The sequence below is a fragment of the Populus alba genome, chromosome 11, assembly GCF_005239225.2.
Source record: "Populus alba chromosome 11, ASM523922v2, whole genome shotgun sequence".
Taxonomy (NCBI): Eukaryota; Viridiplantae; Streptophyta; class Magnoliopsida; order Malpighiales; family Salicaceae; genus Populus; species Populus alba.
Genome location: NC_133294.1, coordinates 16,937,088 through 16,954,398, shown reverse-complemented (window position 1 = coordinate 16,954,398; position 17,311 = coordinate 16,937,088). Strand labels below are relative to the sequence as shown.

General features: G+C 34.2%; 1 protein-coding gene and 2 pseudogenes across 1 annotated transcript; 2 read left to right on the top strand and 1 right to left on the bottom strand.

Annotated features, from left to right (window-relative positions):
* Positions 1–5,841: 5,841 nt before the first annotated feature.
* Positions 5,842–8,480, top strand: LOC118031459 (G-type lectin S-receptor-like serine/threonine-protein kinase RKS1; annotated as a pseudogene).
* A 645-nt stretch (positions 8,481–9,125) lies between these two features.
* Positions 9,126–12,368, top strand: LOC140954268 (G-type lectin S-receptor-like serine/threonine-protein kinase RKS1; annotated as a pseudogene).
* A 4,159-nt stretch (positions 12,369–16,527) lies between these two features.
* LOC118031458 (S-locus-specific glycoprotein BS29-2-like) lies at positions 16,528–17,311 on the bottom strand. The gene is made up of 4 exons (XM_035035898.1): positions 17,146–17,311; positions 16,902–17,061; positions 16,748–16,817; positions 16,528–16,683 (listed from the first exon to the last, which is right to left on the bottom strand). Exons 1-4 carry the CDS (start codon positions 17,309–17,311, stop codon positions 16,528–16,530), a joined length of 552 nt encoding a protein of 183 aa, XP_034891789.1.

The following is a 17,311-nucleotide window of genomic DNA, read 5'->3' as shown; positions in this document are numbered from 1 at the left end:
TATGTTATTAAACTTTAAATTTCGATTTTGATGAATGTTGAGGTTTTGAGAATTGTGTTTAGGGTTTATTGATGAATTTAATTGAATGTTATATGGTTGATTATTGTGAGTAATGGATTGTTAAGTTGAATTTGAGAGATTTTAGATAAAAATGATGATTTTGAGTTATGGTTTTGTTTGAATGGTGAATTTGTGTTAGAAATCAGGGGATAACAGTAGGTAATCTATGAAAATTCTGGGTTTGAGGTTGAAGATGATGAAAATTCAATTTGGTCCCTCAATTTGAGAAAATTACAATTTAGTTCCCAAACTTTGAAAAATTACAAATTGATCCCTGGAGCATAGTCCGAGATTATGAACAGATCGAATAACATATGAATTATGGGTAGAATTACTGTATAATTATGAAATTTTAAAACTTTCAATTTGGTCCTCCAATTTGAAAAATTACCATTTGACCCTAAAAATTTGGATTGAATATTTTTATTTTTATTTTTTATTTATATAGGTCATGTGTGTGGGTGGGTCATGCTCCTGCACATATTGGAAACGTTTTGAAAAATGCTTTTTTTTTTTTTTTTTTTAATGAATGCACTTTAGCTTTTGTTAGTTAAATGCCTTTTTTTTTTAATCTCACATGCATGACACGTTTGTTCTTTATTTAAATTTTTTTTGTGTGTAATTAAATGTAAAATAATTTAAAATATAAAAAATTATTAAGTTTAGTGGAATAGATAATCCGAATCACGGGTTTAACAAATTAACTTAGGATTACTTAAATTTTTTAACTTTTTTTAATTGAGTATCTTAATTTTGAATTTCATTTTTTATTATATGATTGCTTTTGATTGAATATAATTATTTGTTTAAATGTTTTATGGTTTTTCGTAATTTTCTAACCTTGATAGCAAATTTTAATAATTGACTTAAGTTTGTTATATTTAATATGTTATATTTAATTTAATGTTTTAAAAATAAATTATAATATATTACTATTTTAATTTAGAAAAAAGCTGTATCTTCCAACATGCCTTGAATATTACATTAAGCATTAATGATTGATTTTGTTTTTCCTTAAATTTGAATATTACATCAGTAAAAAATCAATTTTTCTTAAATTTGAGAATTGTAGTTAAACAGTAAAAAAAATCTGATTTAATAAATTTTGATTTTCAATTATGGAATCCTCTAAAGTATAAAATTGTTATAAATAATAAATTAAGTTGAATAACTAAATAAAAAATTAAATAAATATTATTTTCATCAGGCTCATAATTGATTATAATATTTTCACTTATCCTAAGTAAAAGGTCTCACAACTACACAAAACTTGGACTGAAAAGCTAGAATAGAAAAAATCACCTTAAGGCAAAATTCCTACCCTTGTGTCTCTGCCAAACGATGCGTGCCACCTGGCTAGAAGACAATATCTTATCCAAAACACACCAATGTCTGCAATGAATTAAAAATACTTTCTCAGGAATATGTAATTAAGCATAACGTGTCCTAATCTAAAATATGAAATTGCACCCTTAACATTTATGCAGTTTAGTCCTTCTAAAACTCTTTATTTTGAAAAAAAAAATCAATTCAATTAGATGAATGATAATTGGAAAAACAAAATAAAAAAATTAAATAGTTTAGTTTTTGGATTTAAAACTAATCATACCCTTTGTAATATTAGTAAAAACAAAGTATTATTACTAATTTTATTTTTTTTAATTTTACAATCTCAATTATATGATTAATGGAGTCATTTAAGCTCTTTAAGGCCTCCAAACTAGTATTAGAAATTACTATTTTGAAATGGATTTTAGATTTTTTTTTCTATTTATTTTAGAAATATTTTTTTAATTTTTCAAGCTTTGTTTAGGGTGTTTGTCCTAACATATAATAGTCCGGAAAATCTTTGATATTTAAATTTGATTAACAAAATATTGAGTAATAAAAGTTTGAATTATAATTATTATTATGGTTGATATATTTTTCGATGCAATTCTATCTTTCCTTGTGTTTGTTGTCTTTTTTTATGTTGTTTCGACACAATTCTACATATTTCTAAAACAAGAGGACAGTATCGTTTCCAAAAAATATGGATTGATATTTTAATAAAAACAAGTCATTGTCTAGACTTTGAAGGTTGAAAGAGTTGCCACGTTAAGCGAATTAGTGGATCCCAAAATAGCCACCTCCGTCACGCAACTTCTCTGGAGACTTGTCTGAAGGCCATATCCATTCTCCACAAAGCAAAATTTAACACTTTTCCAAACGCCAAGATCATGATCTTATAATGCTCCAATTCTCATCTTGTACATCCTACCTACCTGGAATGAAATTGGGGCTCGATCGAAAATTAGGAATTCATCGGTTCCTAACATCATGGAGATCAGCTGATGACCCTGGGATTGGAGACTTTTCTCCTATGATCAACCCAAATCGCTCACCGCAAATCTTTGTCTATAATGGTACAGAGCCAATTAGTAGATCTCCTCCTTGGCCTTGGAGAAGTCAAATGGGCTTATACAAAAGCACTTTTGTAAATGATCCAGATGATATACTAGGTATCTTTTAAAAATATCTTTTTAAAAGTTTCTTTTCTAATGAGTCAATCTTATTTCATTTTTTTTTTCAACTAATCCACTTTAAATTATCAGTATTTTTATTAATATCATAAAATTTAATCAAGAATTTATCACTATGTTTATTATATTTCCCACTATTCAATTAATCATGGGAAAGTTTACTACCGGAGGATTACAATGTCTTTCTTCAAGGCATGAAGCCATGCCAAATTCATTTTGATAAGGTTGACTTCTCAAATTAATTCTCCCATAGATCATCCTTCAAATATTAATTAGTCCTTACTTGCTCACGTGTCAAGCTGATTGGACACTAACTAGACATCTGTCGTGGAATGATGATGTCATGCATACATCATCCTTTAGTTTTGGTCAGTCAATACAAATTGGGTCGTGGGACTTTGTCTCCACCATTCTCAGCCGTTAAAAGGTTATCTAGAAATTGAGGACAAGGAATAGAAGAATTAAAAAAAAAAAACTAAAAGGGCTCAGGAAACACTATAACATGTGATGAAATTCAAACAATATTTTTTGTTATAATTTCTTTTTTGTTTTCTCGCATGATTTGATGTTCTTATTGGTTTTCTTTTTATATTATCCATTTTCACTTATATTATACAAGATACAAAAGCCAGTTAAATGATTATTGTGAATACATCAACTCCTCATTCCATGTAGAATTAACGAAAACAACGAAAACCTAAACCCCCATGAAAAAATTACTATAGATATGTCTTGAATTATTATGAATTATAATAGTGAATTTATTATTTTGCCTTATCAACTAAAAAACTTTGCCTATCTTTTAAGAGTAATGCTGTCTTTTTCACATGCTCCATTGATTATTATAAAATTAATCATGAGAATCTTGGTTTTTTTATTGTTTTATATAGTATAATTATTTAAATACCTTTAAAATTTTAAAAAAATTATATTCCTGCATTTTTATATTTTATATTTTATAGCACAATAAAATAATTATATTGTACTTGAAATCAAAATCCTCTAACATTGCCTGTAAAAGCTAATTCGTACTTTCTTTCTGTTTTTTGTTTTTATTATTATGATATAGTCTTTGAGGCAATTTAGTTTTTAAATATATATATATATAAACAAAAGTGGTTGATGTATTGGTTGAATATGTTAGAGAGTAAACCTCCCTATCGTGTTTAATGACTTTCTTTGATGTTTTTTATTCATTGTAGAGCCACCCACCTCCCTAACCAACACATATGATCTATGTCCATTTAGTTTGATCCCGATTGACTTTACCTCTTGTTTTTTTTCTCGATTTCCACACTAGCTTTCTAAAATCTCACAATCGCCATTAAATTTGTATTTTCTTTTGATTTGATTCTTATCTTTTAAATTGGTTTTTTTTATTTGATTATTTTGTAAGACTAAAATTTAATTTTAATTTCATTCTCCTTTAAATTTTATAGATCCATCAAATCTAAAACTCATTTTTTATGCTATTTTTTTTATTTGAGATTGTTTTTAAAATTGATTTTTTTTTTATGATTTCATCCTCTATTTTCTTATTGCTCTTTTTTTTTTGAGATTGTTTTTTAAAATTGATTTTTTTTTTATGATTTCATCCTCTATTTTCTTATTGCTCTTTTTTTTTATTTGACACATTTTTTTTACAATTTTTTTTATCTCTTTCTTTAACATTAAATTGAACTTTGTTATTGAGTCTGCATTTAAGATTTAATAGGTTATGAATTTGAGAAATTAACCTAAGTCTATAAGATTTGCTCTGGTTTTTTTTTTTTTTTTAATCTCATGAGTTATTTAATATTTGATTTAATTGGAGATTGGGTTTTATATTTTTATTCCTTGTCTACAAGTTTGTTTTTATTGATTTTAAAAATGACTTAGGTTATCTCGAGTTTTTTTTGTCACTCTTTATTAAATTTAGCTTTTCTTAATTTTTGTTTTTACTTTTTAGTTAAATTAAGTGAATTGCTTAGAAATAAACATGATATACTCACTTCATGATATGTTGTTTTGTATGCTTTTGGGATCATTGCTTAGGTAATGCATGCAACCTCTCTCTCTTTTTCTTTTTTTTTAATTGGCTTATAAAAACTATTTGTTTTATTTAACTTTAAAAAAAATAGGCTATTGTCACACGCCTGTCCTATTTGCTTATTATTAGTATTATTATTTGATACAAAAAAATCTTGTATCCTTGAGTGTTGTGTAACAAAATAAAAAATAACTTAATAAATAATATGTTATTAAATTCAATAGGATGTATAGCACAAATCACAAGTATAATAGATTAACTCAGGTTTATTTCTATATTTTTAAAATGTTTTTTTCATTGAATATTTTAATTTTTAATTTTTATTTATATAGGTTAGGTGTGTCGGTGGTCATGCTCCTAGATATATATGTTCAAATGTTTTCAAAAATGTTTTTTTTTTTAAATGAATGCACTTTAGCTTTTTGTTAGTTAAATTCCTTTTTTTTTTAATCTCACATGCATGCCACGTTTTTTTCTTTATTTTTAATTTTTTTATTGTGTAATTAAATGTAAAATAATTTAAGATATAAAAAATTATTAAGTTTAATGGAATAGATAATCCGGATTGCGGGTTTCTTTTTAAATTTTTTTAAATTTTTTAAAATTAAATATTTTAATTTTGAATTTCATTTTTTATATCAATTCTTTCCATTTGTAATATTAGTAACAACAAAGTATCATTACTAAATTTTTTTGTTTTGTTTTTTTTTTTTTTAATTTTACAATCTCAATTATATGATTAATGGAGTCATTTAAGTTCTTTTAAGGCCTCCAAAACAAGTATTAGAAATTACTATTTTGAAATGGATTTAGATTTTTTTTCTATTTATTTTAGAAATATTTTTTTAATTTTCAAGCTTTGTTTAGGGTGTTTGTCCTAACATATAATAGTCCGGAAAATCTTTGATATTTAAATTTGATTAAAAAAATATTGAGTAATAAAAGTTGGAATTATAATTATTATTATGGTTGATATATTTTTGACACAATTCTATCTTTTCTTGTGTTTGTTGTCTTTTTTTTTATGATGTTTCGACACAATTCTACATATTTTTAAAACTAGAGGACAGTATCGTTTCCAAAAAATATGGATTGATATTTTAATAAAAAACAAGTCATTGTCTAGACTTTGAAGGTTGAAAGAGTTGCCACGTTAAGCGATGTGGATCCCCAAAATAGCCACTTCCGTCACGCAACTTCTCTGGAGACTTGTCTGATCATGGAAGCTGAAAACTGTTCCTGCTTTTCTCTCTTATAATGCTCCAATTCTCATCTTGTACATCCCAAGACTCCTTAGAGACCAACCAAACCATTAAAGAAAGTGACCTTCTTATATCCGAAGGAAATAATTTTGCACTAGGATTTTCAGTCCAGGAGTTCTAGCAATAGATATCTTGGAATTTGGTACCATAAAATACCAGAACAAACTGTGGTGTGGGTTGCAAACAGGAACGATCCAATCATTGGTTCCTCTGGATTTCTCTTTATAAACCAATATGGAAACCTCGTTCTCTATGGTAACGATGACCAAAAAGCTTCCTGTGTGGTCTACAGATGTTTCAGTGGAAGAAAATGATACTTGCGAAGCTCAACTCTTGGATTCAGGAAATTTGATATTGATCAGGAAAAGAAGCAGAAAAACTGTATGGCAAAGCTTCCTGGAATGAAACTGGGGCTGGATCGAAAATTAGGAATTGATCGGTTCCTAACATCATGGAGATCAGCTGATGACCCTGGGTTCGGGGACTTTTCATTTAGGATCAACCCAAATGGGTCGCCACAATTCTTTCTCTATAATGGTAATAAGCCAATTAGTAGAACTGCCCCTTGGCCATGGAGAAGTCAGATGAGCTTATACACAAGCACTTTTGTAAATGATCCAGACGAAAAGTACTCTTTCTACACAGTTCCTGATGATTCTTATCTGATAAGAGTAATAGTGGATTATTCAGGACACGTAAGGGCTTTAACATGGCAAGAAAGTGATGGTCAGTGGAAGGAATACTGGAAGTGCCCTCAGTTTCAGTGCCACTATTATGGACATTGTGGTGCTTATAGTACGTGTGAATTTGCCAATCTAAATGAATTTGGATGTGCCTGTTTACCTGGGTTCGAGCCCAAGTACCCAAAGGAATGGTCTGCGAGAGATGGATCTGGTGGTTGTGTCAGGAAGCGGATACATAAGTCTTCGGGGTTGCCAGAATGGAGAAGGGTTTGTGAAGGTGGAAAATGTAATTCTTCCGGACACATCTGCAGTTTGGGTGGACATGAGCAAGAGTCGTGCAGACTGTGAAGTGCAATGCAAGAGGAATTATGTTCGTGTTGATGCATATGAATTAGGTACCCTTTTTCTGCTCAGTAACTACTTCATAGGATTGTCATTACAAATATTGATTTTTAAGAGCTTTCCTATGCTTGTCACTGCTAATTAAAGAATGAGGTGGTTTTTCCTATAGAGTTAATCTTTATTCTTTTCACTCTCATGCAGCTGACACTACAAGGAAGTCAAATGATTCTCGTGAAAAACCGATGCTGGCCGTTTTAGCACCATCAATTGCATTAGTGTGGTTTCTCATTACCCTGTTTGCTTATTTGTGGTTCAAGAAGAGAGCAAAAAAGGTAATGAACAATTGGAATATTTCAAGCTCAGCACCATAACGGCGGCCACTAACAACTTCTCTCCAGCTAACAAACTCGGGCAAGGTGGTTTTGGCTCTGTTTATAAGGTAGAGTTTCTTGCATTTAGCTAAAAACTAATTGGCCTCTCTAATTTGCATAATTGTAGTCCAGAGGCTTAATCTTGTAAGATGATTTTAGGGTCTGCTGGCTAATGGACTGGAGGTTGCAATAAAAAGGTTATCTAGAAGTTCAGGACAAGGAACAGAAGAATTTAAAAATGAAGTTATGGTAATTGCAAAGCTTCAACACAGGAATCTAGTGAAACTTCTAGGTTACTGCAATCAGGATGGAGAACAAATGTTAATCTATGAATACTTGCCAAACAAAAGCTTGGACTCGTTTCTTTTCCGTAAGTCTCTTTATGTTTTTATTGCCCTGATTTACACCATTACTTGTCAAATTATACCTGGCTGAAAAATAATTGTTTCAACAGATGAAAGCAGAAGATTGTTATTGGATTGGCGAAAACGCTTTGACATTATTGTTGGAATAGCTCGTGGGATCTTATATCTTCACCAAGACTCTAGGTTGAGAATCATTCACAGGGATTTAAAATGTAGCAACATTCTACTGGATGCAGAGATGAACCCAAAAATATCAGATTTCGGAATGGCAAAAATATTTGAAGGCAACCAAACAGAAGATAGGACCAGGAGAGTTGTGGGAACATTGTAAGTACCTTTGCCTAAAAAAAAGACCGAGTGACAAGGTACTATCATTGATTACCAGGAATACTAAAACTTCAGATTCTTGTTTTTCTGATGCAGTGGCTATATGTCGCCAGAATATGCTGTGCTTGGAAACTTTTCTGTAAAGTCAGATGTTTTCAGTTTTGGGGTAATGTTGCTAGAGATTGTTTGTGGCAAGAAGAACAATGGATTTTATCAACAGGATCCTCCGTTGACCTTGATTGGATATGTGAGTAATAAGATAGCCTTTTGTGCTCTTGGCTGAATTTCAATGTTCACAAAATTAGATGTTGTCTGCTCTTATTTCTTGTATGTTAATGATTTATATGAACAACACAGGTGTGGGAATTATGGAGAGAAGAAAAAGCATTGGAGGTAGTTGATCCATCACTGACGGAGTTGTATGATCCGCGTGAAGCCTTGAAATGCATACAAATGTGCGTGCAAGAAGATGCCACGGACAGAGATTCCTTCTCCAAAACAACCTGCATTCCTCCTTAGAAAAATCTGACAATAATCCTATAGCAATTACGTAGAAGATGAAGCTGTGCTGTCTGAAATTTGCTAATATGAAGTTCCATTTGATTTGTATTGAAAACAAATATGTTGTACATCACAACAGATCAAGCTCTTCAGCGCTAGACGTACCCACTGTTAAGATTTTAGCTGTTTTTTGTAATTCAATAAATTCCTATCAGTTAGGAAGACTGTTGGTTTTTTACTTATTTATTAGAAAACCCGAGTATTAAGTGCTGATTTGGTACAAGGAATTAGTAGACATTAAAATTACGCTTTGTTTTACTAATTTTTTTTCTATTTACTTTAGAAATTAGTAGACATGCAAGAGGAATTGTTCATGCTCTGCATACGAAGTGCAATGCAAGAGGAATTGTTCATGCCAATCTAAATTATTTTTTTTCTATTTACTTTAGAAATATTTTATTAATTTTTAAGCTTTGTTTAGGGTGTTTTTCCTAGAATATAATAGTTTAGAAGAGCTGAATATAATTATTATGGTTGATGTCTTTTTATTGTTTTTTTTATATGTTGTTTTTGTACACGTCTGCAAACCTACTACATATTTCTAAAACTAGAGGACGGTGTCGTTTCCAAAAATCTGGATTGATACTTCAACAAAAACGAGTCATTGCCTAGACTTTCAAGGTTGAAAAAGAGAAACTTCAACCTGCTTTGAAGGTTGAAAAGAGTAACTTATTAATTCCGTCACGCAACTTCTCTGAAGACTTGTCTGAGGCCATATCCATTCTCCACAAAGCAAAATTTAACACTTTTCCAAAAGCCACAGTTCACCCACTCATGGAAGCTCAAAAACCGTTCCTGCTTTTTTCTCTTTTAATGCTCCAATTCTCATCTTGTACATCCCAAGACTCCTTAGAAACTAACCAGAACATTAAAGAAGGTGACCTCCTAATCTCCAAAGGAAATAATTTTGCACTAGGATTTTTCAGTCCAGGTAGTTCTAGCAATAGATATCTTGGAATTTGGTACCATAAAGTACCAGAACAAACCGTGGTGTGGGTTGCAAACAGGAACGATCCAATCATTGGTTCCTCTGGATTTTTCTTTATAAACCAATATGGAAACCTCGTTCTCTATGGTAACGATGACCGAAAGCTTCCTGTGTGGTCTACAGATGTTTCAGTGGAAGAAAATGATACTTGCGAAGCTCAACTCTTGGATTCAGGAAATTTGATATTGGTCAGGAAAAGAAGCAGAAAAACTGTATGGGAAAGCTTCGATTATCCTACGAACATCCTGCTTCCTGGAATGAAACTGGGGCTGGATCGAAAATTAGGAATTGATCGGTTCCTAACATCATGGAGATCAGCTGATGACCCTGGGATTGGAGACTTTTCTCTTATGATCAACCCAAATGGCTCACCGCAATGTTTATATATAAGGGTACGAAGCCAATTAATAGATCTCCTCCTTGGCCATGGAGAAGTCAGATGGGCTTATACAAAGGCACTTTTGTAAATGATCCAGACGAAATATACTATTTCTACACAGTTCCTGATGATTCTTTTCTGCTAAGATTAATAGTGGATCATCCGGGACATGTAAAGGCTTTAACATGGCGAGAAAGTGATGGTCAGTGGAAGGAATACTGGAAGTCCCCTCAGTTTCAGTGCAACTATTATAGACATTGTGGTGCTTTTAGTACGTGTGAACTTGCCAATCTAAATGAATTTGGATGTGCCTGTTTACCTGGGTTCGAGCCCAAGTACCCATTGGAATGGTCTCGGAGAGATGGGTCCGGTGGTTGTGTCAGGAAGCGGCTACATACTTCTTCGGTGTGCCAGCATGGAGAAGGGTTTGTGAAGGTGGAAAATGTAGTTCTTCCGGAAAGTTCAGCTGCAGTTTGGGTGGACATGAGCCAGAGTCTTGCAGACTGCGAAGTGCAATGCAAGAGGAATTGCTCATGCTCTGCATACGCAATCATTGCAATTCCCGGAAAAAATTATGGTTGTTTGACATGGTACAAGGAATTAGAAGACATTAATTATGCTGGGAGTGAAATTCATGATTTGTATGTTCGTGTTGATGCATATGAATTAGGTACCCTTTTTCTGCTCAGTAACTACTTCATAGGATTGTCATTACAAATATTGATTTATAAGAGCTTTCCTATGCTTGTCACTACAGTTAATAAGCTCTTCCCTGCAGGAAAAAAAACCATAGATATTGGTACGTTTTGCCAAAAGGGTGCCATATGTATTGTCATATTTCCATTGATATTTTTCCATATCGTAAAATGGGGTGGTTTTTCCTATAGAGTTAAATCTTTATTCTTTTCACTCTCGTGCAGCTGAAACTACAAGGAAGTCAATTGATTCTCGTGAAAAACCTATGCTGGCCGTTTTTAGCACCATCAATTGCATTATCGTGGTTTCTTGTTAGCCTGTTTGCTTATTTGTGGCTCAAGAAGAGAGCTAGAAAAGGTACTGAACTGCAGGTAAACAGCAATTCTACTGAATTGGAATATTTCAAGCTCAGCACCATAACGGCGGCCACTAACAATTTCTCTCCAGCTAACAAACTCGGGCAAGGTGGTTTTGGGCTCTGTTTATAAGGTTGAGTTTCTTGCATTTAGCTAAAAAACTAAATGGCTTTGAATACTACAGATTTGTTTTTCTCTAATTTGCATAATTGTATTTAGAGCTTAATCTTGTAACATGATTTTAGGGTCAGCTAGCTAATGAAAGGAGGTTGCAAAAAAGTTATCTAGAAGTTCAGGACAAGGAACAGAGAATTTAAAATGAAGTTATGTAATTGCAATGCTTCAACACAGGAATCTGGTGAAACTTCTAGGTTACTGCATCAGGATGGAGAAACAAATCTTTAATCTATGAATACTTGCCAAACAAAAGCTTGGACTCGTTTTCTCTTCGGTAAGTCTCTTTAACGTCTTTATTGCCCTGATTTACACTAGTTGTCAAATTATTCCTGTCTTAAAAGTAATTGTTCAACAGATGAAAGCAGAAGATTGTTATTGGATTGGCGGAAACGCTTTGCTATTATTGTTGGAATAGCTCGTGGGATTTTATATCTTCACCAAGACTCCAGGTTGAGAAATCATTCACCGGGAGTTTAAAATCTCAGCAACATTCTACTGGATGCAGAGATGAACCCAAAAATATCAGATTTCGGGAATGGCAAAAATATTTGAAGGGCAACCAAACAGAAGACAGGACAGGAGAGTTGTAGGAACATTGTAAGTACCTTTTCTTAAAACAAAGACCGAGTGACAAAGTACTATCATTGATTACCAGGAATACTAAAACTTCAGATTCTTGTTTTTTCTGATGCAGTGGCTATATGTCACCAGAATATGTTGTGTTTGGAAACTTTTCTGTAAAATCAGATGTTTTCAGTTTTGGGGTCATGTTGCTAGAGATTGTGAGTGGCAAGAAGAACAATAGATTTTATCAACTGGATCCTCCGTTGACCTTGATTGGATATGTGAGTAATAAGATAGCCTTTTGTGCTCTTGGCTGAATTTCAATGTTCACAAATTTAGATGTTGTATGTTAATGATTTATATGAACAACACAGGTGTGGGAATTATGGAGAGAAGAAAAAGCATTGGAGATAGTTGATCCATCACTGACGGAAGTTGTATGATCCGCGTGAACCTTGGAAATGCATACAGATTGGTCTACTGTGGCGTGCAAGAAGATGCCACGGACAGACCATCTATGTTGGCAGTTCTTTTTATGTTGAGTAACGAAACAGAGATTCCTTCTCCAAAACAACCTGCATTCCTCTTTAGAAAATCTGACAATAATCCTGTTTATAGCATTAGACGTAGAAGATGGACAGTGTTCTGTAAATGAGGTGACAATTACTGAAATTGCTAGTCGCTGAAGCTGTGCTGTCTGAAAAAATTTGCTAATATGAAGTTCCATTTGATTTGTAATGAAACAAATATGTTGTACCCTCACAACAGATCAAAGCTCTTCAGCGCTAGACGTACCCACCGCTAAAACTCCCAACCTGATTCTAAAACAACTGATGCCATTGTGCTAGTGTCAAGAAGAAACCTAACAGCATCATCATATGTTATGCAAATAGTGTGGTGGTGTTCGTCAACTATTCTTCTTATGCGATAGTTACTCGATCTACTTCGTGTTTTGATGCTTGATTCGTCTTTACCGTTTTTTCTCCTCTGTTCCTGAGCCCACAAAATAACCAAAAGACGCTAATGATCAGCCAGTGATTGAACCCACAGTTGGAACAAGAACGGTCAGCAATTCCTTTTCAAGAGAAACCATTTGATGAAAACGGGCTGGATCGAAAATTAGGAATTGATCGGTTCCTAACATCCTGGAGATCAGCCGAAAGGACCCTGGGGTTCGGGGACTTTTTCACTTAGGATTCAACCCAACTGGTTTCGCCACAATTCTTTCTCTTTATAATGGTAATTATAAAGCCAATTAGTAGAGCTGCCCCTTGGCATGAGAAGTCAGATGAGCTTATAACACATGACTTTTGTAAATGATCCAGATGAACATATACGCTTTCTACACAGATTTCTGATGGGATTCTTATCTGCTAAGAAATAATAGTGGATCATCCGGGACATGTAAAGGCTTTAACATGGCGAGACAGGTGATGGTTCAGTGGAAGAATACTGGCCAGTTCCCTCAGTTCATTGCGACTATTATTGGACATTGTGGCCGTGCTTATAGTACGGGTGTGAACTCGCCAATTCTAAATTGAATTTGGCAATGTGCCTGTTTTACCTGGGTTCGAGCCCAAGTTACCATTTGAATGGTCTACGAGAGATTGGATTCCGGTGGTTGTGTCAAGCAAGAGGCTACATACGTCTTCGGTGTGCCAGCATGGCAGAAGGGTTTTGAAGTGGAAAATGTAGTCTTCGGAAAGTTCAGCTGCAGTTTGGATGGATATGGAGCATCTCAGATTATTGTCATCATATGGTAATTGTCATACTTTCCATTGGAATGTGGGTGGTTTTTCCTATAATCTTTTATTATTTTCACTCTCGTGCAGGCTGAAACTACAAGGAAGTCAAATGATTCCCGTGAAAAACCGATGCTGGCCCTTTTAGCACCATCAATTGCATATATCGTGGTTTCTCGTTAGTCTGTTTGCTTATTGTGGCTCAAGACGAGAGGCTAAAAAAATTACTGAATCTGCAGTAGAACAAGCACCTTTTCTACTGAATGCAGAAAATTATTTCAGGGCCCACAATATCTCAGCCATTCGTAACGGCGGCCACTAACAATTTTCTCTTCCAGCTAACCAAACTCGGGCAGTGGTTTTGGCTCTGTTTATATAAGGTTGATATTTATTGCATTTTAGCTAAAAACCTAAATTGGCCTCTCTAATTTTGCCATAATTTGCTTAATTCTTGTAAGATGATTTTAGGTCTGCTGCGCTAATGGTAAGACTGTGAGGTTGCAATAAAAAGGTATCTAGAGTTAGCAACAAGAACAGAGTAATTTAAAATAAGTTATGGTAATTGCAAACCTTCAAACACAGGAATCTTGTGAAACTTCTAGGGTTACTGCAATCAGGATGCAGAACAAATGTTAATCTATGAATACTTGCCAAACAAAAGCTATGGACTCGTTTCTTTTCCGTAAGTCTCCTAAATGTTTTTATTGCCCATGATTTAAACTAGTACTTGGTCCAAATTATACCTGGCTGAAAAAATAATTGTTTCAACAGATGAAAGCAGAAGATTGTTTATTGGATTGGCGAAAACGCTTTTGACATTTATTGTTGAATAGCTCGTGCGGTGATTTTATATCTTCACCAAAGACTCCAGAGTTGAGAATCATCCACAGGGATTTTTAAAATGTAGCAACATTCTACTGGATGCAGAGATGAACCCAAAAAATATCAAGATTTTCCGGAATGGCAAATATATTTGAATGGCAACCAAACAGAAGATAGGCACCAGGAGAGTTGTGGGAACATTGTAAGTACCTTTTGCCCTAAAACAAAGACCGAGTGACAAAGTACTATCATTGATTACCAGGAATACTTAAACTTTCAGATTCTTGTTTTTCTGATTTGGCAGTGGCTACATGTCACACAGAATATGCTGTGCTTGGATAACTTTTCTGTTAAAATCAGATGTTTTCAGTTTGGGGTCATGTTGCTAGAGATTGTGAGTGGCAAGAAGAACAATAGATTTTATCAACAGGATCCCTCCGTTGAACCTGATTGGACATTGCAGTAATAAGATAGCCTTTTGTGCTCTTGCTGAATTTCAACGTTCACAATTTTAGATGTTGTATGTAAATGATTTTATATGAACAACACAGGTGTGGGAATTATGGAGAGAAGAAAAAAGCATTGGGAGATAGTTCCGATCCATCAACTGACGGGAAGTTGTATGATCCGCATGAAGCATTGAAAATGCATATACCAGATTTGGTCTACTTGTGGCGTGCAAAAGATGCCACGGACAGACCATCTATGTTGGCGGTTGTTTTTATTGTTTGAGTAGGTGAAACAGAGGAATTCCTTCTCCAAACAACCTGCATTCCTCTTTAGAAAATCTGATAAATTTCCGGATTATAGCCTTAGAAGTAGAAGGATGGACAGTGTTCCGGTAACGAAGCTGACAATTTCTGGAAAACTTGCTAAGTCGCTGAAGCTGTGCTGTCTGAAAATTGCTAATATGGAAGTTCCATTAGATTTGTAATGAAAATACTTGGGGGATTTTGTAAACCCTATTATGCTGTGCTGTCGGAACCCATTTCAAGCAAAAACTTTCGTGACCACAAAGTTTCTGTTAGTGGTCGTTTTTGTCTCCTGTTTGTTTTAGACAGTGGAATTCCTGTTCTGATTTAAGGAACGCTCTGTCAATTACTTGTCTGCTGTGTTTTGTTTTTACTCCCTTTTTTGCTTGGTTAACGATTTAAGAACGCTCTGTGCAGTAAGCTGATCACAGTTTATTCCTTAACAATTTTCAATTAGTCCTTCAATAAGTGAAGGGAGTGAAAGCTAGCATTATTACAAATATTTAGTTACTTCAAGAATCTAAAGTACAAAAGCATAAAAAAGCCAGGTGCACATCTGTTCCACTTTACAATTCCCAGTAAAATTCGTTGAGAATTTAATTCGTGTTGTCTCTTCTTTCCACTTACAATCTCCAGTAACATGACCCAAAACTAAACACATCTGATTTCAACGAGAAATTTTCCAAACACTGCGTACTTCAGGTGACATATTAAGCCCACTGCCTAGGAAACTTTTATAACTAAAGAATAATCAGTTTCAAGGACATGCAAAAATCCTCAAAATGAATCATTATCAAAGACTAAAACACACATCTGATAGATGCAGGAGATGACCTTATAAACTAGCCGAAACCTCCTTGTCCAGTTGTTATCTGGAGAAAAATTGTTGGTTGCAGCAGATTATTTGTGATGAGTTTGGGAATATGGGCAAATCTTGATCACCTGCTACTTCTCCGGAGCTCATTTGCCACCCAGGTACCTAACTTTTGAAGATATAATCACAAAATATTACAGAATAATATTTCTAAGAAGGCACAAAATGTTGGGACATGTATAAGCTCATCACAAGTAACCCGCTGCCCAAAAAAATTTTTGCATAGGTTAACAACTGACAGTCGATAAAGAACATCTACCGGTGCTGTGAATATTGCACTATAACAACCTTGTGTTTATGCTGCTAAAGTAATATTTCAGAATTTTAATATTTTCCTAATCCTTACTCTACCATGTGGTAGTAGTTCTTGCTTTGGTCTTACCTTTATTTCCTCTCCTTCTTACGCCAAAAAATAAAGCTACTATGCTAGATGACCAGCAAAAGCCTGAAGAGACAGTTTGGGAAATTAGAATTGGCAGGAATTCCTTTCAAGATATTCATTTGATTTCCCTCGCATTCTAGCTTGCATGAAAGTGAAAAAGTGAGAAATTCAGAATTTCTGTTTCAAATGGCAGTAACCGAACGAAGCAGAAAGAAAGTTACCTAATTCAGTGCATCGACTCGAACATACAGATTCAATTATCTGTCACTCATGTTATATCGAAACTGCATCTACTAACTCCCCATACCATGTCAAACAACCAGTGCCTTTGTCTGGAATATCTACACTTGCGTATGCAGAGCATGAACATTTCCTCTTGCATTCTCTTTCACAGTCTGCATGACTCATATCCATATCCACCCAGACTGCCTGCAGAAGATCAAGGAAGAAATACAATTTCTACCTTCAGAAACCCTTCTCCATTCCTGCATACAGATGAAGACTCTAACCGCTTCCTGACACTACCACCAGACCCATTTCTCAGCAACCAATCACTTGGATTCCTGGGGCTCGTAATCCAGGCAAACAAGGAAACATTCGAATTTTATAAGCATCAGAAGGTTCACAAAGGTACTATACGACCACACCATCCATACGAGTCGCATTTAGACCGTGGTGCCCTCCAATTCTCCTTCCACTGGCCATCGCTTTCATGCCATTTTACTGCCTTAACAAATCCTGAATGATCCACCAGTAGTCTCTCCATAGCAGAATCCTGATCAGCAGGGATAGCAGGTTTGTCATTGCCTATCTCGTCATGATCAATTTACAAATTGAGAGTTGTATGACCTCCTCTGTTGGTATCCAAGGCCAAGGGGAGGTTCGCCAGACACGTTTTCGCCTTTGGGTAGAGAAAGATTATTGTGTGTGGAACCACTAGGGTTGACCCTAATCTGAGAGTAGGTCTTCCAATTCCAGGGTCATCAGCTGATCTCCACGATGTCAGGAACCGGTCAAGACCCCCTCTTGTTTTCAGATTTTCACAGCCAAGTTTCAT

Bases quoted from the DNA above. Each gene is read 5' to 3' on its own strand.
- LOC118031458 (XM_035035898.1), bottom strand. From the start codon at position 17,311: ATGAAACTTGGCTGTGAAAATCTGAAAACAAGAGGGGGTCTTGACCGG. The intron at 17,062-17,145 runs GTCTGGCGAACC...ATGACGAGATAG, and splicing joins CTACCCAAAGGCGAAAACGT to GCAATGACAAACCTGCTATC. The intron at 16,818-16,901 runs GTGTGGTCGTAT...TACGAGCCCCAG, and splicing joins AAATGCGACTCGTATGGATG to GAATCCAAGTGATTGGTTGC.